At 46.4% G+C, this 23,986-nt stretch overlaps 1 protein-coding gene across 4 annotated transcripts in view; it reads left to right on the forward strand.

The window, feature by feature from the left end:
- FHOD3 (formin homology 2 domain containing 3) overlaps positions 1–23,986 on the forward strand; it is a 494,073-nt gene that overhangs the window by 434,699 nt on the left and 35,388 nt on the right. For all 4 annotated transcript variants that reach the window (XM_027127768.1, XM_027127769.1, XM_027127771.1 and 1 more), the window contains 5 exons: positions 4,093–4,251; positions 13,824–14,006; positions 15,667–15,786; positions 16,518–16,679; positions 22,040–22,230. In XM_027127768.1, the coding sequence (XP_026983569.1) occupies positions 4,093–4,251; positions 13,824–14,006; positions 15,667–15,786; positions 16,518–16,679; positions 22,040–22,230 (815 nt within the window). The remainder of the gene's footprint in view (positions 1–4,092; positions 4,252–13,823; positions 14,007–15,666; positions 15,787–16,517; positions 16,680–22,039; positions 22,231–23,986) is intronic.

Consider the following 23,986-nt stretch of genomic DNA (forward strand, 5'->3'; position numbering starts at 1 on the left):
TTAAAGTTACTTTCTTTGGTTCCATTTTAGAGTTGGGCTTTCATGATGGATTGCGACTCACTGATCTTGCGCTCTTGTTGGAATGCCCTGGATCACTGTATGAGAGCTTTTTCTGTACTTTCATTCTATTCTGTTCTATCATTGTAGCTGTTTAGTGCCAGTGCTACACATGAATTATATCAGTTTTATAATACCTTTTTAGAGCTAATTGGGTAGATATTATATATATTTCTACTTATGGATTTTTTACACATATATTCTTTCATAGTAACTCTAGAATATTTTTTAATTCCAAAAAAATCTTGTTGGAATTTGATTAGAATCATTTTAAATATATATATTATTTATATATAAATTCCATGATGAGAGATAATGAACATCCTTACAACACTGAGGCTTCCTATCCAGGAACATGATGTTTCTCATTTATGCACATCTTTTTCTTTTTCTCTCAAGAAAATGTTGTCAGTTCCTTCAAGTAGGCCCTGTACTGATATTTCAGGAGGTTTGGGCATTTTGTTTCCTTGTTTGTGTGTTGTTTTCGGGGGTGTGTCTGGGCTCAAGTAAAATGCAAAACAACTTTCTCATCTCCTGCCCAGAAGTATCACCTCCTGACATCTTCCCAACCCTGTTCCACCTTTGTCCCATCACATCTTAGCCCTTCCTTTCCAGATGCCTTTAGAGGGTCATTTAACATTTCCTAACCTCCATTACAGGGAACACTGTGTCTTATCTGCTTTATCTCCTCTTTCTATCATTGACCAATTTCCTATTTTTCTCATTTCAAACAATGGACAGTCACAGACTGTCTGATCAAAGAAGTGCAATAAGGAGATGAGTGCCTGAGAAAGACTCTTAGCAAGAGTAGGATGACTGGGCTGGGGGTGAGAAGAGGCTGGAAGCAGGAGGCCCGTGGTGGGCTGCCCTGGGAGGCTGGCACCAGGGGTCAGGCTCAGGGTGCAGGTGGCAGGAATGAAGGACGGGGCACGAGAGGATTTGTGGAAGAGGATGGGCGACAGTGACTCAGACACAGGACCAGGTGAAGGACGTAGTGAAGGTCACTCTTGCTGGTCTGGGCTTTGACCCTGAAAGATGATTGAAATGGATCAGAACTGATGATGGCTAATCCCTAGACAGGACTCATGCCTCCGGGCACGGAGAACTTTGGCTTGTTCTTTCAGGCGCTGCTCCAGTTCATTGTGGGAGGGGAGGAGAGAGTTGGACGAGCCCGCATGACCCCCCCCTCGTGTCGGGCAGGACAGCCGCCAAGGCACTTGAGGGGTCAGTAGCATCCAGTGGAGTCTGTTTTAATTATGAAGAAGAGCATTTAAAATACCTCTTGGCTAAAATCCAGAGATTTAACAATTCAATTTCAGATATGACTTTAATTCTCATTCCTTCCTTTGCGAAGTGGTTGGAAGTGCTCTGAAAACGTGTAGCGTCGTTTGTGAAGATAGCTTCCCCATGGAAGTGCTCTGAAAACGTGTAGCTTCCCCGTTATCTCAGGATGCCCAGCAGCTTGCTTCTTCCCGACTTATGGGGGTGTGGGTGTGGGTGTGTCCGTCGGTGTGAACTGAGTTCTACTGAGAATGGGGGCAAGGACATCTCAGGCTCAGAGCCACCCCTGAGTCTGTGTGGGTTGCTTGCTGCACGTGGACGCTGGCTGAGGGGGGAGGGCTGAAATCTGAGCGGTGCTTCCCTCTCAAGCTGTTTGCCATGGGGCTGTGTCTCCCTGGAGGTGGGCATCTTCTTCTCATTTGCACAAAGGCTGCAGTTGGGCTGGGCCTGCTCAGTCATCTCTGCAGGCTCCTAGAATGACGGGGACTCTATAGATGGGGGGCTAAGGGCTAATGATTCCCAGGGAACCCCTGCCTTCCCATAAATGCTTCCTGCGCTGGAGCCTGGCTGTGGGTAGTTGCCTCTCCAATGCCAGGTCCCAGGCTTCTTCCATCTTCCATGCTGCTGTCCATGTGGCTTCATTCCTTATGCTCGTGAGATGTCTCACTGCTGTCTCTCTGAGCCTCACAACCACATTCTAGGCAGGAAGAAGAAGGAAAGGCAAAAGGCATGGCTCACTGGGTCTATCTCTTTTTAATCAGGAAAACAAAAACCCAAACTGCCAGCCTTACCTGCCAAGGGTCCAGGGAGGTGGCTGATTTCACTGACATATTACCAGCCTGAAAAAAATCAAGTCCCTGTTGGTGAGCAGGGAAGAGGGAATGGATGTTGGACAGGCTCCCTGTAGCACCTGGAGGGGTGGACACCCCGCACCCCAACGTGGGCATCGCAAGTCATCACATCTGTCTTCATTGCCCGTAATCAGCATTTTGTCAAACCTTTTCTCATTCCTTCTTAGCCTTCTATACACAAAATAATATTTTAAAGTAGATTTCAGCTAAATTTCAGGGGCTCCTGATAAGCTTATTTGCTTAAATACATAGAAGACAAACTTGCCCTACAGAGTGAGGGTGCATTTGTGCCGCGTGTCCCTGGGAGCTCACAGTTCCAAGCCGACGAGCACACCCACAGGAATTGTTCCTCCCGGCTTCCAGGCGGCCAAACAGCTGGGATGCTTTCGGTTATTTTCTTCATGAAGAAATTGTAATTTATTCCCAAATGCATATTTAATGACCTAAAATAGAATGTTAGCAATTGAGTTTGGAAGGGCTCAGTAGGACTTAAGGGGCCGCAGCCGTCTTTCCTTGCCAGCTCCCAACCTCCTGTGCTACAGCGACCAGCTTCCCTGGGCGGCTCAGCTGCTCCCAGGCCCAGCCTGGTTCCCTTCCTCAGAGGAGGGGCTGAGGCCTCAGCACAGGAGGCCGACCTTGAGCAGCTGTCAGCTGCTCAGCTGGGACCTGCCTGCAGGGGGCTTCTGAGCAGCTGATTCATGGAGCTCCCCCATATGGCCTCCAAACCTCCAGCTTCATCCCTGGCAGTTCCCTGGAACTAGACAAAGGCACTTCTCTCCTTATATTCTCTCCCAGCCCCAGGCTAGTCCTAGACAGTCTTGAGGGTCCAGCTCAGGTGGCAGCTTCTCCAGACCCTAACCCCCTCCACCACCAGGTGAGTTAGTTACCCCACAGCTGGGTCCCTCACACGGTGAGCACACCCCATCACTGTGCTGGACGGGTCTTACCCATCCTCGTCACCCCAGGCTTGTTTCATGAATCAAAATCATCGTCCTCCCAGCCCTGTGGCCTCAAGGGAAGCTGTGCAGCACAGGGAGCTTGCTGGCCGACCCCGCTCCACCTGTCCCGGTTGCCACCCGCCCTTGACTTCCCGAGAGCTGAAGGGGAAGGCTGGGGGCCTTGTCACAGCTCTGGGCAGAGGTGAGCATTGGCTCAGCACCTCACACCTTCCTGGCTTCTGGCCATGTGCCAGCCCGGGGCTGGCCGCAGGGACTGCCCCGAGGATGCCAGGCCAGCAGGGAGGCCACATACATCAGGGCTCTGTGGGGACTTGGTCCCCCTCTTCGGCCTCTTTGCCAGTTTATCCCTCACTCCTCTTCTCCCACCCACTGGGCAGCTGCCCAGGTGGCTGTGTGTAGCAGGAGAGGCGGAAGTGCTCAGGTGTCGGGGTGGAGGATGTTGGAATGATGAGAGGAGCTCCTGAGATGCAGAAGGGCTGACCGGCCAGCGATGCCGGATTCCCCTCTGGCTCCCGTCTCCTCGGTGCGCGGACCAGCTTTCTCCATCTCTGGGCACACACCACACGCTCCAGGGCCAAGCAAGGCACATTCCGACACCTTGCAGCCTGCAGGAAGGGAACTCTGAGAGGTTTGAGTTTTGTTTCCACTGCTTCTATGGAAAAAAAACAGTTTTTTTTTTCCTTGCAAAATATCACATTTTTCCCAATTGAAGGCAAATCAATTTTATTTTGTAACGTGTCTGACTCGCGAAGTTCCATTGCTGCCCTGCTCTCGGCGGCCTCTTGGAACTAATCCCTGATCTCTGCTGTGCTGAGACGTAGCCAGTCCTTCCCTGAGCTAAACTGAGGGCATTTGTTTTCATGTCTAAGTAAGTTGTGAGTTTGCTTTTAATAGAGGACCAAAGATGATGCATTAATCTTGGATTCTCCTTATTTTATCACAAGAAAACTGCTGCAGATGGAAAAAAGCAGGAGATCATCGTCCTGGATTCCAAGAGGAGCAATGCTATTAATATCGGTTTGACGGTACTGCCCCCTCCAAGAACGATTAAGATAGCCATTTTGAATTTTGATGAATATGCCTTAAACAAAGAAGGGATTGAGGTAAGGGGAGCTCTGTGGAGCGTTATTTGTGTTCTGTAATACGTTGCATATGTAAACATTACTGTGTCCAGTGTGACTTTCTCCACAGGGTGGCTTGCCATTTTTCTGTCTCAGCCAGATTCTGAATAATGTTAATAATTCTCACATCTTGTTTTTTAACTTCTGGGGGAAAAGAAGCCCCACTTTGCCTAGGAAATTCAGAGATCCTCACTCTCTGGTTCATTTACTAACTTCCTTCTGACCACATTCCACCTGCCTCGATGTGGAAGAATTTGACAACCGCCACGGGGGTGGGGCTGGGATGCCTTCTTTCACATCATTTCAAACCAAATACGTTTAATGAACAGTCTCAAAAGTAGGGTTTTCCATACGTGCTCACTCCGTGTTAGCGGATTTGTTTCTCTCTTGGCACCCTTTGGGGTGTGTAGAGATGGGTTTCATGTGATCAGCTGGAAAACCCAAGCCAACTGAGTCTGCAGCATTTGTTAATCTGAGTGGCACAAGTGGAGAGAGATTGGGTGCCTTGGCTGTGACTACATGGCTGGCAGGCGGCCCAGCTGGCGCCACAGCTCCCCTGCTCTGCCAGGGCCCAGTGCCCTTCCACCAGGCCCTGCTCACCCTTCGCTGTGGGCTGGTGCCTGTCTGTAGGAAGTTAAATCTCCTGTTCTTATAACAGAGAAAGAGTGAGTGAAACCAGTGGCTCAGCCCACAGATTCCTACAGATGGGTGGATGGCCTGGGGGCTCACTGGGTCAGAGTGGGGATCTGAAGACACTGCTTCGTGACGTTGGGTGACACCCACCCCATCCTTCTACTGGCAAAGAGCCCTGGGTTCCTTTAAAGGCTCTCCATATCTGAGATTCCTTCATACCCAGTCTTATTTGAAAGCCTCGAGAGTGAAGGAAGCCAATGAAGGCTGGCTGCAGGGAGGGAGAGCGGGCTTTGGCGGGAGAGTTGAAAGTGAGGAGGGCCTGGGGGGCTGTGCCCTACGCGTCTCCAGCCCTGAGTGTGGTAGGGGGCAATGGGGCCCATGGGGCAAAGTGACGCCTGAACCCAGGAGGACAGCCGTGACTTTGTGCTTTGGAAAGCACAGACCTCCACAGGAAAAGCCGTGTTCCAGAGGTTTGTACTGGATTGAGTACAAACTTCAAAATCCATGCCTACCCAGAACCCCAGAATGTGACCTTATTTGGAAATAGGGTCTTTGCAGACATGATCAAGTTAAGATAAAGTCATCCTGGATTAGGGTGGGTCCTACTCCACTGGCTGATACCCTTCTAAGAAGAGAGAAGTTTGGACATAGACACAGAGAGGGGAATGCCATGGGAACACAGAGGATACACAGGAAGACACACAGAACAGAGCACCGTGTGATGATGGAGGCAGAAATTGGAGGGAAGCGTTTACAAGCCACGGAGCATGAAGGACTGCCGGCAACTACCAGAAGCGAGGACAAGGCAAGGAAAGATCCTCCCCTCGAGTCTTCAGAAAGAGCATGGCCCTGCCGACACCTTGATATTAGACTTCTAGTCTCTCAAACGGTGAGAGAATAAATTTCCTTTGTTTGGAACCCCTGAATTTGTGATGCTTTGTTATGGCAAACCTAGGAAACCAGCACGAGGCCTAAGCAACTCTGCCCTGAGAAACACACACACAGCCTGTGCCAGGAGCAGGTACGATGAGGGAAGTGGTACTTCTCTCTGGCTGGAGAGGAGGTGGAGCCCGAGCCCTGGAGTCAGGCCATGCAGCACAGCAGGTCAGCAGAGCCCGGGAGTGAGGGCATGTGGCACACCGGGGAGGGTGTAAAAAGGAGAGAGCAGGTGACAGTAGGCAAATACAGAGAGGGACACTGAGGCAGCTGCCAGACAGCGAGAAAGAAGGGAGCAGGCCCAGCCTTAGTGTGAGGCACCTCCACCCTGGGACGCACAGAGCAGCAAGAGAGAAGGGCATTGGGCAGGTGGGAGCCGCCAAGCGGGACGAACCAAGTGCAAAGTGTCTCTCACATAGGACAGATGAGTAGGAGGCCCTAACGCACATTCTGGCCATCCTGTTTACTTCACAGGATCTTTTAAAGACTGTAAAAGCTTCAGATTCGTACATAGCCTCTAAATGCAGCCAGGGCCAGCTTGATTGCAGGAAAAAATGACAACTTCCCCTTTTAAAAATATTTCCCCTTATTGCCATGAGAACTTGAAAGTCCATCAGGAGAGGTGGATGCCTTTGGTTTTGCCTTTTTTCTTTCCTGAAATGTCAGTCTCCCTGGGTGGGGAGAGTTTCAGATACAATAAGTTAGTTAGATTTTAGAATGAATCAAATTATTTTTTCCTTTTCTGACTGGTTTTTTCAATCCAGGAAGGAATGATGATAGATACAATAATGATGACTGATATGGGAGCAGCACAGCACTAAACTTGACTTTCCTAGGTTTCCTCCTGTGGGCCAGACACCAGGTAGGTGCTTCACACAGACGCTCATCAGACCCTTACGCGGTACATACTATTATGTTCTTCATCTTAAAGATGAAGAGGATGAGTTCCAACGTTTGTCTGTGTCCAAGCTCCCAAGCCAGTAAGAGGTCGAGCTGAAATATGATTTCTAGAGCCTGAGCTGGAAGTGCAATCCACAGGCCAGCTCTGGCGGCGGCCAACCCAGGTGGGCTGTCTGGGCCTGGACTCACCCACCGAAAAGAATAAGAGGGAATCTGGAAGGGGAGTGAGAAGATGCATGAGGCAACGCAGTCCGCATTACAGCGCTGCCTATGGTTTTCCTCTGCGAGTAGCTGGCATATGAAATGAGGTACAGTGAGAGGACAAAGCCATGGAAATCACTGCCTAACCCTTCCTGAGAGCTTGTTGTGTCATGAGTGCTCGGTAAACTCATATATAGTCACAAGACATGGAGTTACACATTTTTACCACACTGTTTTTGAAAGCAAGGTTTATCAGCTGGCACTATTGCCATTCTGGGCTGGACAGTTCTTTATTGTGGGAGCTGCCCTGTGCAACGTAGGGTGTTCAGGATCCCTGGCCTCTGCCCACAAGATGCCGGTGGCACCCATCCAGGGGTGACAACCAAAAATGCCTCTTAGACTTCATCAATATACCCTGGGGACAGAATCACCCTGATTGAGAACCCCTCATCTGAAGCTGCCTGGGCAAATCCAGACTGTGTATATTTTCAACTCTTGTCAGCTGTAGCTGGGAATCCAGAAGAAACCAGTCCTTGTGGGGAAGACAGAACCCAGGCCCTCCCAGCTGTTACCTGCTGTCTCTGGCCACTGATCCCAGGGGCCCAAGGGGTAGAGATGGTCTTCATCCAAGTGCAGAGCTACTCCCCCAAAGCTTATTGTCTAGGCTTGTTGTTCAAGAGTTAAGTCAGGGCTGAGAAGAGATGTAAGTTGCGTCCTTACAGATCTTCACTAATATGATTTCCAGCTTATGCCCAAATGGCCTTTTGCCAAGCCGTCTGCTTCTTGGATGCAGGCCCTGTGGCGTGGCACCACGGCTTAATGGGGTCATTCGAAACGAAACCTCTGTGTACCTGGACGTGATTAGGATGTATTCACTGACATCCTGTTTGTCACCCCCATGTTTTGTATCTGGTTCATCATGAAAACCCATGGGAGCAAGTAACTTCATTAAGGAAGTCGTTTTTCATAAGAGTATTAAACTTTAGAATATGATTTGGGGGCATCTCTAAGTATTACTAATGGTATTTTCCCAAGTAAAACATCGCTGAGGTATCACAGATGGAAGTAGGAAGGGTTTTCATTTTTCTCCTTGCTTTTCTCATTTTTAGAGTCTGTGTTTACTCAGAGGGTAACACAATTGAATGGCCCCAAACGACATTTAACTTGGCCCTGCTTGGCTGCCAGGCCAGTCAGCATCCTAGAAACAGAATTTCCCTTTGGCCGCCTGTACAAAGCTACAGTATCTTCTCAAGCAGTTTGTGTTGGGAACCCCGTCCACGGGTCCCTGAGTGAGCGCTGGACACGCGCAGATGAGCCTGAGTGCAGGAGCCCATCAGTGGGTCCACAGTGCCAGGAATGAGAATGTCCCACACTGGTAGTTTGTGGAATCGCCATGAGCATGGAGGTGGTGCTAGAAAGTAAGAGGAGCCCCTGGGTGGTTCTCCAGTGCTACCTTGGTTATCCAGCCTAGCTTCAGGCACTGCATCTTCATCTGTAAATTTGGTGCATAATTTCTGCCTTACATGCCTCACTTGAGTAATCATAAGAACGAAAGAAGATACTATCAAGAAATAAACTTGAGGAGTTAACTAAAAAAAAAAAAAGCCCCTCCCTGAGATGAAGTGCATGAAGAGAATGCCATTGTCTCATGAGACTGCAAGTTGCATCCAAGCCCTGCATAAAGGCTCCAACTTTCTGCTGTTAGGTTCTCATCCAGAGTCGTAGCCAGGGTTCTGTTCAGAACTCAGGAGATATGGGGATACACGTATGTGTATAGCTGATTCAATTTGTTATAAAGCAGAAACTAACACACTATTGTAAAACAATTATACTACAATAAGGATGGTAAAAAAAAAAAGAACTCACAAGACTTGATAATTACTTAGTATGGTCTCATCTGCAAGTGAATGAGATGGCCAAACCCCAAAGCATTTGGGTCTGTAAAAAATAAGTCAGACTTATGAATTTTCATCTGAAATATGATTTTCAGATACAAAAGCAAGCATAGTTAAAGCAGTGCTGGAGAAACACTGTCTGGAAGAAAGCAAAAAAACACTGAGATTATTATGTCATGGGCCTGTTTGATGTTTTCCTCCTTGTGAAACCAAATGGTCATCACAGAAACATCAGTAAATCTACTGACATGGTAAAGAGCAAATTAAAGGTATGCTCATTCCCTTGTCATCTGCTCATGGAAAAAAGGGACCATCACCTCACAGGAGGTAGCGTTGACCTCCTGTCCCCGTCTTACGGCTATTTTTATTGTCAGTGATGTGTAAAAAATAAGTAAAATAAACTGGCAGATGGTAACCTCATAAATCTTCAGTAGTGAACAAATGGTTTAAATTAGAGAAAGGAAAAACAAAAGAGTGTTTGATTACTTTCCCAAAGGAAGAAAGCAAACAAAAATCATCCCAGGAAAATGCCTTCTGAGGAAGGGGGAAAAGCGTTGACAACTTTATATTTCGGAATTCTTGTACATGCTTAAAACAATTTGAGCATTAAGAAAATTAAAATACAAATTCTTACTTAAGTTTTTCTTTTGAAAACCAGTTGAGTTCAAATGCTGGGTGTTTTGGAAGAAGTGACATCTGCTTGGATTGTTTTGGTCCTTTTTAAATGCCATCTGTGTGGACAGGTGGAATCAGTAGCATCAGCCTGTGGGAGAACAAGGAGGATCGTCACTGAACGTCTCCCCAGTGCTCCATTCCACCCACATAATCTGTGTTTGGGGTCGTGATGAAGAGGATGTTGGAAGAAGAGGTATCTAGGGCTCACCACCTGTGACCTCACTCTGACCACAGCCCAAAACAGGTCTTCAATACAGTTTGTCATCACTGGCTTCTGATAAACTCCTGAGACAGCCCTCCCTGATAACACTTTCAGAAGCCTAGGACAACTACTACCCCACCCAGATACATCCTAAGGCACAATCATGTAGATATCTGCATGTTTGCTGATTCTGGTGTCAAGTGTCCAGTCTTTTATTTTGACTTTTTTTTTTAATTAATATAGAGTAAAGTTGACTTTTGGAGGGGGTCCAGGTCTATTGAGTTTTAAAACATATATAAATTCATGCAATGACCACTGTAGTCAAAAATTCAAAGCAGTCCCATCTCCCCAAAAAGCTCTTGTGCTGTCCCTTTCTAGTCACACCCTTAACCCACCCCTAGCCCCTGTTGATGACTGATTGATTCTCATCACTATGGTTTTGTCTTTCCGAGAATGTCATACACAAGGAATGATACAGCGAGTAACCTTTTGAGATTGGCTTCTTTCACTCAGCATGATCGATGCCTCTGAGATTCATCCAAGTCGCAGTTTGTATCTACAGTTGGTCCCTTTTTATTGCTGAGTATCATCGCGTTGTAGGGATGTACCACTGGCTGTTTGTAAATATAAATATCCACCCGTTGAAGAATATTTAGCTTGGTCCAGTTCATAGCAGTTATGAATAAAGCTACTACAAATACTCATGTACAAGTTTTAGTGTGAATACTGTTTTAATTTTTCTAGGGTAAATACAAATGGAATTGCTGGGTCATGTGATAACTCTATGTTTAATCTTTTGAGGAACTGTAACTTGTCTCTTCATTCTCTTAACAGTGTCTTTCACAGAGAAAAAACGTTTAATTCGGATGAAGGTTAATTTATCAACCTATTCTTTTTTTGTATCATGTCTAGGGGTTCACTGCATAACCTGTGTCACAAAAATTTTCTCCTGTGTTTCCTTCTAAAAGTTTTGTAGTGTTGCTTCTTACTTGTAGATCTATGATCCCCTTTGTGTTAACTTATGTAGAAGGTGGAAGGTTTAAGTTGAGGTTCACTTTTTACATATGGATTCCAGTTGGTCCATCCAACACCATTTGTTGAAAACACTACCATTTGTCCACTGAACTGCCTTCATACCTTTGTCAGAATCACTGGGCCATATTTGTGTAGTCTATTTCCGGGTGCCCCATTTTGTCCCACTGTATCTATCATTCAGCCCATGCCACACTGTCTTAATACCGCAGCTTTATTGTAGATCTTAAAGTCAAGTGGTATGACTCCTCCAAGGGTATTCTTTTTCAAAATTATTTTGGTTTGACTGTTTTGGTCCTCTGCCTTGCCATATAATTTTTAGAATCAGCTTGTCTATATCCACAAAAAAATCACGGTATTTTGATTGGAATTGAGTTAAATTTATACATCAATTTTGGGAAGACTAACATCTTGACTATGTTGAGTCCTTCCGTCTGTGAACACTGTTCCTTCTCTCTTCACTTAGATCGTCTTTAGACGGTTAGATTGCTTTCATCAGCATTTTCTACTTTCCAAATGCAGATCCTACACGTGCTTTGTTAGATTCATACCTAAGTATTTCATTGTAAACAGCATTTTTTTAAAATTTCAGTTTGTAATTGCTCCTTAGTAATATATAGAAATAAAATGGATTTTTTTGTATATTGACCTTATATTATGCAACATTGTTTAACTCATTGTTTCATAAGTTTTTTGTAGATGCCTCAAAATTTCCTATGTAGACAATTATACCATCTGTGATAGGAAGAGTTTTATCTTTTCCTTTCCAATCTGTATGTATTTTTAAAATTTTATATACCTGGCTAGGATTTCCACACAATGTTAAATAGGAATGGTGAGAGTGGACGCCCTGTCTTGTTCCCATTCTTACAAGGAAAGCATTCTCTCTGTCACCATTAAGTATGAAATGAGCTGTAGGTTTTTTTTTTAATAAATGTATCTTATCAGGTGGGGGAAATGCCTTCTATTACTGGGTTGCTGAGATTTTTTTGTCATGAATGGAAATTGAATTTTATCAAAACTTTTTTGAGTCAATTGAAATGACTGTGTGAATTTTCTTGTTCACACTGTTAATCAGGTAGATTAATTGCATTGATTAATTTTTTTTTCATATTGAACCAACCTTGTGGCTATTTTAAAATATATTGCTATATGAAATATAGCAATAGATTTATATATCTTAATATATTGGCATTTATTTATATACTTTAAAATATTTTGTTAAGGATTTTTGCATCTGATTCATCAGGGTATTGGCATGTAGTTTTCTTTTCTCGACTAGATTAACTTTGTCTGGTTTTTGTATCATGGTCATTCTGGTTTCATAAAAAGAATTAAGAATTGTTCCCTCACTTGTTGGAGTTCAAGCCACAGATTCTGACCCACCTTCTGTGGACTGTTGTTCCAGCGTCAGCTCAGTTTTCAAAGTTTTCAAAGAGCAGTTCAGGTCTCAAAGTCTTTAATGTGCTTTTGAAGGTCAGATTCATACATGAACAGCTCAAGGAGAAGCTCAGAAGTTCTTAAACAGCTTTGTGCCCTTGCTTTGCAGGCTCTTCATGTTTCATGACCTCCCCACTGCTTTCTGGTTTTCTGGGGCCTTCCTTTTTAGTCCTCCAGTGAAAGCTAGGTCTTTAGTTACCTCACTTTACCATGCACTTGCTATGACTGTGCCCATGTCTGGGGCCAAGCAGAGAGAAGATAGAAAAGAAAAGCATAAGGGGTTTGCCCCATCTCTTGGGAACACAGCTCCACTGACTGGAGAGGAATGTTCACTTCATCTGAGTTTTAGGACCTGCCAACCTTGCTGCCACCGCTAGGAGGCCCTTTCCCACACCTCGAGTCAGAACTAGAGGGCTCCCCTGGCGTTCTCTCTGTCTGCACCCGAAACCCTCTTCCAGATTTTTGGGCTACCTGAGCCCAGGCTAGGGAATACCAGAGGAAAAATGGTCAACTCATTACCAGTTCAGTTGAACTTTCAGTTCTGGTCTTCTTCCTCAATCCACCTACCACTATTTCTTTTTTTAAAAGTCTTCAAGTACCTGCTCCATGCCTGCTGTCCAGGGTGTATAGTTGCATTTAGTGGGACAGACAGAGTATTGCTTACTCTATCTATCTCCCCCAGAACCGGAACTCCTTCCCACACTTTATCCAGATGGTTGCTATTGTAGAGCAGTAACCAAAGCCACTTAGAATTAATGAATTAACGTAAGTTACCGAAAAGTATGGCACAATGTATATTTCTTTGCTTTGATACTCTCATTTGATAAATGAGAGAAAAATAATGACACCTCCTCTTTCGTAATGTTGTATGTTAAATGTCACGTGATGGGAATTTTTACCTTCTTTTAAAATGTAATCACTAAGGAATTTGAACTTATAAGAGTCCTTCTGATGCCTGTTTGCTCCCTCTGCCTTGCGCAATTGACTTTTACCAGAAACAAATAAAAGCAGAAAGTGATACTCTTTCCATTAGTAGGTAAGTATTGCTCTTTATAAGTACCACCATCATTTTTTCCTCAGTCAGACTTGAGCTGAGCCTGATGTTAAGATGTTTTCATTTCTATATAAAATTTGAAATATACTTGAAATACTTAAAACAATGAAAGTTATAATATGGCCCATGTACAAAAGTTAGTCTGAGCTCTTGGTAAATGATTTATTTTTGTAAGCTCTTAAATTAATCTGTGAGAAGATTATATGCTTCACACATTTTACTCTATTTCTTAGGGAACGGGGAGCTGTTCTCTAATCTTCTATCTTATTCTTTCACCTTTCTCTCACGCCCCCATCCCTTTCTTGCCTAGAATGTCCTTCATGTACAAGACCAGGAAATTTAGGGCAAGTTGCTTATGGAACTGGAGATTTAAAGAAAGAGAAAGAATGTTAAAACAAATGAATGTAAATTTAGATGCTACGTAGGGCTTTTCCACTCTAAAGTTTATTTGGTATATAGCAGCTGTATATGATAAGAGCACTGACAGCAGAACATCTCTACTACCTGGTTGGGAAGTTACCATATGAATTTGGAAACATCGAGGGGTCCATCACTAAGAATATACTGTATCATTCCATCTTTCCAGAAAATTCTAACCATGATTCCCACTGAAGAAGAGAAGCAGAAAATCCAGGAAGCGCAGCTGGCCAACCCTGAGGTGCCCCTGGGCAGTGCAGAGCAGTTCCTCCTTACACTGTGCTCCATCAGCGAGCTCTCAGCTCGGCTCCACCTCTGGGCGTTCAAAATGGATTATGAAACTACAGAAAAGGTAAGCACTTAGGAAGAGAGGCAGCCAGTCCTATGTCCCCAGAGTTGAGAATGTTCATTTTTTTTTTAACGGTGAACATAGTGAAGTATCATTCCTGAGACAGGGTTTGAAGGGTGCGGGTTTGATCGTGATGGGGTCGTGTCTACACCGAGTGATGTGCAGCCTACCAGTGAGGGCTTATTCTAAAGTGTCTGTCTGGCACCAGCCTCAGATACTTGACTGTTTAAAAAAAACAAAAAAACTATCAAATGTTTTTCTGACTCTATATGCTCATTGTAGAAAATTTAGACAGTACAGAAAGACACAATATGGGAAGTGACTTGCAATCCTTCTAGCTGATGATGGTCACCTCACTGCCATTGACTGTGGCAACCAGCAGGTCACTGGGTCCCTTTGAGAGAGTATCACAGTAGAAAATCTGAGATGAACAGATTTCAAGAGGTTGAGAGGAGAGTAGAAGGAAAGTGAAGGCATGGGAACACTCATCCCGAGTAGAAAGTAGAAGAAGCAGGTGTCCTCTCCGGATGGGCGAGAGGTGAGTATTTTTTGCAGGCTGAGAAGAAGGAACCATGGAGAGGACAAGGGAGGGAGGGATGGTGAGCTGGAGGTGAGCTTGACTGAGAGTAAGTGCCCAGAGGAAGTGGAGAGGATGTGTGGTCTTCCTCTTTCCGCAAGGGAGGGAGCACGGTCCTTTCTGAGGGCCAGGCAGGTAGCAGTGGGCTAAGGCTGCTTCAGGAGGAAACTGCTATATTTGACTCTATTCGAGAATCAGGCAGGGCTGAAGAAGCCTAGAACTGCTAGGGTGACGTGGTTGCAGAACTAGTCAGCATGTTCAGATGATTTTCTGGAGAAAAGTGAGGTAACTTCGGGGAGAAAACAGGTCATCGAATCAGCCTTGGCCAGGGGCTGGGAGGGCCTGCCTAGCAGAAGCGAGGCTGAAGAGAATGCAGCTGAAGCTTCTGGCTTTGGGGTCCATGCTTGGGGAGAGCCTCAGTGAGGACGCTGAGGTGGGGGGTGGTTACAGAACGACCAGACAGAGGGAAGGGGAGACTGAGGCCATGAGGCCACGGGGCAGGCTAGACACCTGAGAGAGTGGGAGTTTTGAAGAAAGTTGGAGTAATGAGGATGATGGCCTTCTAGAAAGTAACCCAGGCCAAGAGGTGGCCAGCCACAGAGTGCCTAGAGGGGAGGTTAGGAGACCTGGGTCCAGGGACAATGAGGCCACAGTTTCCAGTGTCATCTGCCTGGGAGGAGAAAGGCAAAGAGGAAGACTGGTTCCGATGCTGAAGGAACCTGCAGGTGAAGAGTTTCATAGACATCAACCATGGTCAGAAGAGAGAATGGGAGGAGAGTATAACCAGAGGGTCCTGCTTGAACTTGGGAGATGGGCAGGAACAGGGGATGACAGAGCAGATGTCACCCAACCAAGCTCCTGTGAGCCACAGGTACCCAGTTGGTCTGCACTGAGGAGACTTTGGGGCTAGACTTTCTCCTGCTGCCCTTCTGCTCTTTTCCACACCTGGGAGCATGTGCCCATCACATGGGATTGCCTTATACTGGGAGAACTCCACTGGTAATGACCTTGTACAAAAATTAAAAAGAACAAAGTAAAACCAAAATTTACGCTATCACCTTCTTCTAACTTTTTTTTAATTGAAAGGAAGTGGCAGAACCACTTTTGGACCTGAAGGAAGGAATAGACCAGTTGGAGAACAATAAAACCTTGGGCTTTATCCTGTCTACTCTCTTAGCCATTGGGAACTTTCTAAATGGAACTAATGTAAGTCTTTCCCATCGCTTTCTTCACAAAATCCCTGCCCTTCACTTGCCAGTGGAGGTCGTACCTCTGGTCCTCCAAAGCATAATTGAACAAACAGTTTTTGTGTTTTTTGGTGAAAATCTAGAAGTTTTGTCCTTAAAATATCAGGGCCTATTTATTCAAGCCTGTGTCTTGCTATAAATAAGAAAACTTAGAAAAATAAGCACTTTATTCCTTGTGAAGCTTGGCTCCTCCCAGAATTGACTTTGGAGCTATTTTCTTCTACCCTGTTTTTTTCTTTTTCTCTTTTTTCCCCTGAGCTTATCACTTAAATATTTGTACTCATACACATTATAAACAAACTTCTTTTTGTTTGTTTTAATGGTCTGTCTTCGGCCAGGAAGTAGAAAAGCAGCAGGGAAGGGATTAGGGAAGTTGTAGATACCTACCTGGCAGAGACCCCGCCCCCTTCGCCCCATCCCGGCACCCTGATTTAGGAGCAGAGCCCTGGGATAGTCCGTGGCTGATGGGCGTGGTGGGAAAGGGCTGGAGGCTCATTTTGCTCTCAGGGTGGCTGGTCCGTGTGGAATCAGCTAAGGATGACAGAGCGTGTGGCCTGAGATGCTTCGCTCACAGAGGAACTGAATATTGAGCTCCTTTAAGAGAGCATTGATTCTGAAACCATTTGGGCCTTTCTGAGAACCTGCGTGAAACTTGTTCTTCCTGTCTTTTATTGAATGTTCCCCAAACAGGCCAAAGCGTTTGAGTTAAGCTACCTCGAGAAGGTTCCAGAAGTCAAAGACACCGTGCACAAGCAGTCACTTCTCCACCACGTGTGCACCATGGTGGTGGAAAACTTCCCGGACAGCTCTGATCTGTACTCAGAGATTGGGGCCGTCACCAGGTCAGCCAAGGTATGTCCGGGGCTCGGAAGAGCGGGCGTGCCTGTCCCCAGAGGCTGGCTCTGCATCAGTCATCTCTGCGGAGCACAGGCTCTGTTAACTAAAACGACCAAGTAATGCTTGCACCCCCTGCTCTAGAGTTTGTGAATAAAACTCGTCTCGTGCCATGTCTAATGGACTTTTGAGATCATTTTCCCATCTCTGGTTCTCTGTCAGATTCTTTCCTGCTGAGGTATGTGAAGCAAGCCTGCCATCCCAGTCAGTCCTAACCCTGGCGTCCCCTGTTCAGCTGCGTTACTCACCAGGCTGGCTTCTCCAGAGCAGTGAAATCACCCAGCTGGTTTTAGGTGGGCAAAAATGTGCACAAGATGCAATTGGCCTCCTCCTCAAACTTCCATAGGACCCTGCAGTGAGGTGCGGAGCCAGGAAACTAAGGGCACTCCTGGCCCGCTGACCCCTACAGATTGGCCCTGCCTATGATCTTACACCGAGGGAACAGTTTTATAGGGCTATAAACAGCGTAGAGCATTGCCCCTCGGCTGCAAACTCTTAAACTTAGTGCAGAGTTAAAATCTTCATGAGCTTATGGTTTAGTTGTAAGAGCTGGATAGCCAGCTGCCCCCGCTGCAGGAGCATCCCTGGGGCCAAACAACCCCAGAGGGATCCCAAACACAGCAGAACTGGGAGATGTAAGGGTCTTGGAAGCAACAGGGAACTCACAGGGATGGGCTTCAGTAGGGCCAGGTCGGTGTGGAAGAAACTCCCAGAAATACAACCTGGCTGGGGAGCTGAAAGCAGAACAGCGTTTAGCTCTGAGACACATTGGAATCTAGCGATGAACATAGGAGAGACTGCGGTGGGCAGAGGGGGGAAAGGGCTTTGCTAGGTTCCCCTTCAGGGAGCTTTCCCTCTCTCTGCCTTCTCCCACAGAGCTGGCTTGTGGGGACCTGGGGCCTGGGACCCTCCTTCACCTGTCTCAGGCAAGCAGCTGCCAGGTCCACTGAGCTGGGCGCCCTGAGCCAGCCTGACGGTGGCCCTTCCTTGAGGCAGAAACAGGCAAGGCCAGCGATCCTGCAGCTCTGAGAGTGGACAGACTTTTCTGTTTCACAGGCGCTCTCTCTGTATGTACTCTGTGCCGGGCACTGTTCTGAAGTCTCTAGAAATATTACTTCAGTGTTCCAAAAGCCCTTCTGAGTGTCCCAACGGGGGTCTTCTAGGTGCCCCATGAGCACCTTCTCGGAAGACAGTTTATTAGTAATAATTCTTGAGATAGAGTCTGCCTATAATTCTTGAGACAGGGCTTCTGGATCCCCTTCATTTGGTCCTGTTTCCAGAACGAATCAGTTCCCTTTTTACAAATCAGTAGTCCTTTGTTCTTTCTAGGGCCTTCTGCTGGGCGGAGGCTGCTTTTGATGAAAGTCGCCCTGGCCTAGGGGCCCTGACACCAGGCTGGCCCCCAGTGACTGCCCTGGGCCCCTCAGTATCAGGCCTTTCCTTGCCTAAAGACTGGCTACACAAGCCAGACCTGCAGGTAGCTTCTCCCCATTAACCTCGGCAATTACGAAGGATGACTGTTGACCCAGGTCCATGTGACTTACAACAGGACGCCAAGAGGGCATCTACCACCACTTCTTAGCCTTTACTCCCAAAGTTCTGGGGGGCTTTGAGGGGCTCTTATGTGTAGACAGGTACAAAATCAGCTTCAAGGACCCCCAGCCCCAGCTGCATTCATTCCGTCCCCTGGTGTGTCACTTTGGGTGTCCTCACTGCAACCCACGAAGAGCAGGTTACTTTGGCATCTGGAAGAAAACCGTCCCACCAGGGGCTGGTGGAAATGAGTGGAGGTGGGCATAGCTCTGGCTGCTCCTAGAGGGGCAGCGGTGGGGGACTCACAGGCTTGTGCAGAGTGCAGACAAGTCACGTTAGCTTTCAGAGAGCGACAGTGAAGTGTGATCACTGACTTGACCCCACGGCTCTAGGAGTGGAGGCAGGTGACCGTGCAGGCTCTTCTTCCTTACATTTTTACCCGCATGTATTAGTTATCTACAGCTGTGTGACAAATCACTCCAAAAGCTAGTGGCTCAGGATAATGTATTAGTTTCCTCGGGTTGTTGTAACAAAGTATCACAAACTAGGTAGCTTAGAAAAACAGAAATAATTTGTTCCCCAGTTCTGGAGGCCACGAGTCTGAGATCAAGGTGTTGGCCAGGTCAGTTTCTCTTGAGAGAGAAATCTGTGCCATGTCTCTCTCCTGGCTTCTGGTGGTTTGCTGGAAATAACCCTCATCTCTGCCTTCATCTTCACATGGTGTTCTCCTTGTGTGTCTATGTCCAGATTTCCCCTTCTTATAAGGATACCAGTCATATTGGATCGGGATCCACCCTACTCCATTGCAACCTCATCCTAACTTAATTACATCTATAATGACCCTATTTCCCGATTAGGACACATTCTGAGGTACTGGGAGTTGGGACTTCAACATATGAATTTTGGCAATAGGAAACATTATTTCATGAGTGGTTCTGTCTCAGGTTCTCTCCTGGGGTTTCAGTCAACATGTCAGCTGAGGCTGCAGTCATCGAAGGCTCGACTGGGGCTGGGAAGTTTTTCCCATGGTGGCTCACTCATCTGTTAGTTCTTAGAGAGAGGACTCAGTTCCTTCCCACGTCGGGCTCTCCCAGGGCTCCTTGAATGTCCTCATGACTTCGCAGATGGCCTTTCCCCAAATATGTGGTCTGAGACAGAGCACACAGGAGCTCCGGGCAGAAGCTCTTCCCCATTTATGACCTAGCTTTTACATTCTATTCGTTAGAACCAGGTCACTAAAGCTGGCTCACATTCAAGGGGAAGGATTTTAGGCTTTACATTCTGAAGGGCTGAGTGTCAAAGAATTTGCTGTTAAGCACCAGACTACTCATACTGTGTGTTTTCCCTGCCCCATCCCTTCTGCAGCCCTGGCTCTCGTCCCTGAGTTGGCCCGCTCCACCCCAGACTAACTTGATAAGACTTGACTACCTCACAGCACGGTTCCATGTCCTCCTACACACGGAAGGTGGCCCATGTGGAGCAGTCCTCAGGAGAGGGCTTCCTGGTGAGGACTTCCTTCTCACAACAGAAGGCCAGGCCAGCTCTCTCCCTGGGGTGGAATTTTTTAGGGACAAACCTAGGCTTAAGCATGACGGTTGAGAACTTAGACTCTGGAGCCAGAGAGATGTGGGTTCAAATCCCAGCTCTACCACTAACCAGCTGTGTGGCCTCTCACAAGTTCCTTAGCCTTTCTGTGCAACAGTTTCTCCCCCATGAAGTGGGGCCAGTTACAGAATCTGAGGCCATGAAGTAACTGTGAAGACTCAGATCATGGTGGTTTCGTCAGCCCCAGGAGACAGCCAGCTGAGGCAGCCTTCTAGGTCTCCTCAAAAGGTCAAAGGCTCTGCACCTGGTTTCCATTGGCAGTGAGGTCACTTTTTTCTGCCACTACCTTTAAAGGCTCACAGTGGATTCTCTTCCCTGAAAACCATCTCTAACGTGGTTTCTGCCCGACCGCTCTGTGTCCACTGCAGTGCTGGACAGGCGTCCCCTGGTTAGGCTGTACCAAGCTGCTCAGTACATTCTGAGCTGAACTGAAGTTACTACGCTTATTAAAGTTATTACAGATATTGCGGATCAAGGTTGCTGCTAGATGCAAATGAGGACAGGTGGCGAAGCTATGATTAGACCTGTTACAATTGGCATCAAATCTCCTAGACCTCTTAGATATTATGTGTCAATCCCAGACCATCTGGAACCCTTTCTAGACTTATTCTTTGAAATATTCAGTCCTTCTTTTCGAAACCTGCATTCCGTTTTCTTTCAGGTAGATGCCAGATGTTTTCTCAGCTCCATCGTATCATAGGAAAATGGAGCTTTTCTAATCTGGATCCAGAATTCCTTTGTTTTCAGGCAAATTATTTTTCTCAAAGTTCCACAGTGCTCGCCGCTCACCTGAATCCCCAGCCTCTGCCTCAACTTGCCTTCTGTTTTTGGCACCATAGCACCCAAGAAATCCAGGACGTGTGAAGTCTCGCCTGGCCCCTTGGGCATCTCCTATGCTCAGCATACCTTCATCCTGTTTGGTGACAGATCTTCTCACGGATTCAACTTTTGTTGACTTGGCCTCCTCCATCGTCTTTCTCAGGGTGGAGCTGGAGGTCTGAGGTCACTCCAGCCAGTCCCCTTGGGCACTCGCCTCCAAGCCTTGCTCTGGTGACCACAGTCATGACATCTAAGCGATGGTGGCTTACCTCTCCCCACCTTCTCTTTTTCCTCCTGACCTTTGTTTGCCAGGCTCTCACCCTTTCCCACCATCTCTCACTCTCCATCCACCTCAGTCCCCTCCCTTCAGCTCATCAATTTATCTATTTCTTCCTCCCCTCCTAGTCTTTTCAGTTTCTTTCCCCTATCTCACATCTCCCTCCATTAAATACCCTCAAGTGTATTATTTCACGGCTAACTCTCTGATTCCCATAATTTTTAGTCTAGAAATTCTATCAAAGCATTCTTTTAGAAAGCTTCATCTCAGTCCACTTTAGTCAATCCAAATTGGTCCCACTTCCCTGAAGAGCAAAGTGAATGTTCTGTGACATCTGTTCTTTGTACACGTGGTTTGCATCTGCTGGCAGATGGGATGGACCACACACCCCGATACTCACCCAGACACAGAGGCCTGGTGGGTTCTGTACTCAGAGCTCGGTGACCACCTGTCTGTACTATGAGCCTCCTTGGGAACAGCAAGTTGGTCTCTTTCCGCATTGATCTTTGTCTTCTTCATACCTGGGAGGGGGACCGGCATGCACTAGTTTTTCCCTGAGTGTTGTTTGAATGAGAGAATGAATGGATAAATAAAGTAATTTGTCCCACAATGTAAAAATGATCATGGTGAAGGGAAGCTCTGGCTGCCCCTTAACTGGCCCCAGCATATCAAAGCCATCCACGTAGGACTGTGGTGCATTCCTCCAACCTCAAGTGAAATATCTAAAGAAAAAGAGAGCTCTGAAAAATTTTATGAGATATCTGCTCAGTTCATCTTGTACTAGATTCCTTGATATCCTGTTTTAATTTACAGTTCCCAAAGACTTTCTTAAGATTTCTTTCCAAATACGGCGAAAAAAAAAAAAAAAGGTGACACTGCATTGAGTTCATTTGGAGAAGTTTTATCACTAAATAATTTGATGTCAAGACATGTGGATAATTTTTAGGCCATAAATATGTTTGTATTTCAAGATGTAAATTGGGTTTTGATGTTTGTTTCTTCCCAGAGGCAGTTCCGTTTCCTGGGTCAGGTTGATGTCCGGTTATTTCATTGCATTTGGTAATGTTCTCTCTCTGATTTTCAGGTTGACTTTGATCAACTTCAGGATAATTTATGTCAGATGGAGAGACGATGCAAAGCTTCATGGGATCACCTCAAGGCAATTGCAAAACATGAAATGAAACCAGTTTTAAAACAACGAATGTCAGAGTTCCTAAAAGACTGTGCAGAGAGAATTATAATTTTAAAGATTGTCCATAGAAGAATAATTAACAGGTGAGTGGATTGAGGAGCTTATGCAAACATCAGTAAAACGGCATGTTGAAGATATTCTGCAAACCAAGATCTGAAGGTTAAATTTACTAACATCGTCCTGTAAGTTCTTGGTACATAGCAAGTGCACCTTTTATGGACTTTTTTGTTTCATGAGCACTTAATTTTTCTCAAACACACACACACACACACCAATAATATGATGCCGTTGAATCTTGAGATGGGAAGGAATCTCACAGATGCTGTCATCCACAAATCCTACTCGATCAGGAATTGCATCTGTAAGATCTCTGGCAAGTTGGCCCCTGCATCTTTGCATCTGCCTGAACAGTTCTACCTGCAGAAAGTACACATCCTTGGAAGGCAGCTTGGCTTGTTAGGAAGGTTCCTTCCTCATATCAAGCACAGCCTGCCTCCTGAGACCTTTCTCTCACCGATTCTCAGACGGCTGCTCTGTGCTGCAGCCCTCCTAGAGACAGCCTGGGTCCCACCATGGGTCCCATCCTCTGGATCAGCCTTCCTTCAAGTCCCAGGATCCATGAGGACCCTGGGAGACACAGCAGTGATGTGTCAGGCCTTGCCTGACTACAGGGAGGCTGGCTGGGGTCTGGGACAGCTCCATGACTATCCGGGGCCGTCTCCCTTGTAAGTGGTGGCAGCACCAGGGCTAGGTCTTCCAGCTCCCCAGGTCAAGCCATTTCCTGCTAGGCATCCCCCACTTTCTTCCCCTTTGTCTTGTCACAGAACATGGTTGCCGGTCCCTCCCCCTGGTGTCTGGGTCTGCGTGCTGTGTGCTGGGCCTTGCACCTTGGTGAGCAAATGTTCAGGCCTACAGGCTGCGGTTTCCCTGGAGCAGGTGCTCTGATAACAGACCCTCTGAAACAGGCCTCCTTGCAATTCTGTTAAGGGAGCCCTCCCTTGGGGTCATCTAAACCACAGGCGTTCCCCAGAGAACTGCTCTTCAAGCCCACTCCCACTCTTGTGCTTGAGTACTTTATTATTATTTTTAAACAAATGTATGGTATTTTCATTTATCCCTGTACATTTCACATTTTTTATTATTTTTGTCTCTTCCCCCCTGCCCCGTACTCTGTCTTTCCTTCCTTCCTTCACCTTTCTTGAACCCATACAGAACTTTGAAAACACCTCATTCTCTTGTCTGCCTGTGAGCCCTCTCTCAGCTTGTGGCACGTGCTATTTGGGTGATCACACCTCCTGGGTCTTGATCCAGACTTTTCTGGGCGGGGGGTGGTGAGGGTAGTCTTTAAATGTTAGACTGGATAGGAATAAGGAACAGAATCTTCCCTCCAGGTTGACAACTAACCATTACTCAGTACTTTTGGAATTTAGTTGTTCAACTGTAAATCCCCCTCCCTGTACTTCATCTGGACCTCACAGCTGCCTTCGGGGTAGGAGGATCTTATCAGACATTTTGTCAAATTTCTTACTACAAGCAAAGTACACCCTCCTTTTAACATGGCTAAAAAGGGGAGACAGAGAGTGTAAGCTGCTTTGGCCCTCCAGGCTTTGTATGATACAAGCAATTTCCAACTTAAAACTACTCAAATAAACAAATAGTTTCCATTTGGAATGGCAGGAAACTGGAGCAGTTTTATGAAAGTCTTGTAAAGTTATTATGCCTGGTCACAGTAACCATCTTATCCCAGACAGTTTAAGACTCAGCTTGGTCATATATCTGTTCCTTAAGCTAGTGTGTGTGTGTGTGTGTGTGTGTGTGTGTGTGTGTGTGTGTGTGTGT

This window comes from Aethalodelphis obliquidens, unplaced genomic scaffold (assembly GCF_003676395.1).
Source record: "Aethalodelphis obliquidens isolate GAN/ISIS:26980383/991018 unplaced genomic scaffold, ASM367639v1 scaffold32, whole genome shotgun sequence".
Classification (NCBI taxonomy): Eukaryota; Metazoa; Chordata; class Mammalia; order Artiodactyla; family Delphinidae; genus Aethalodelphis; species Aethalodelphis obliquidens.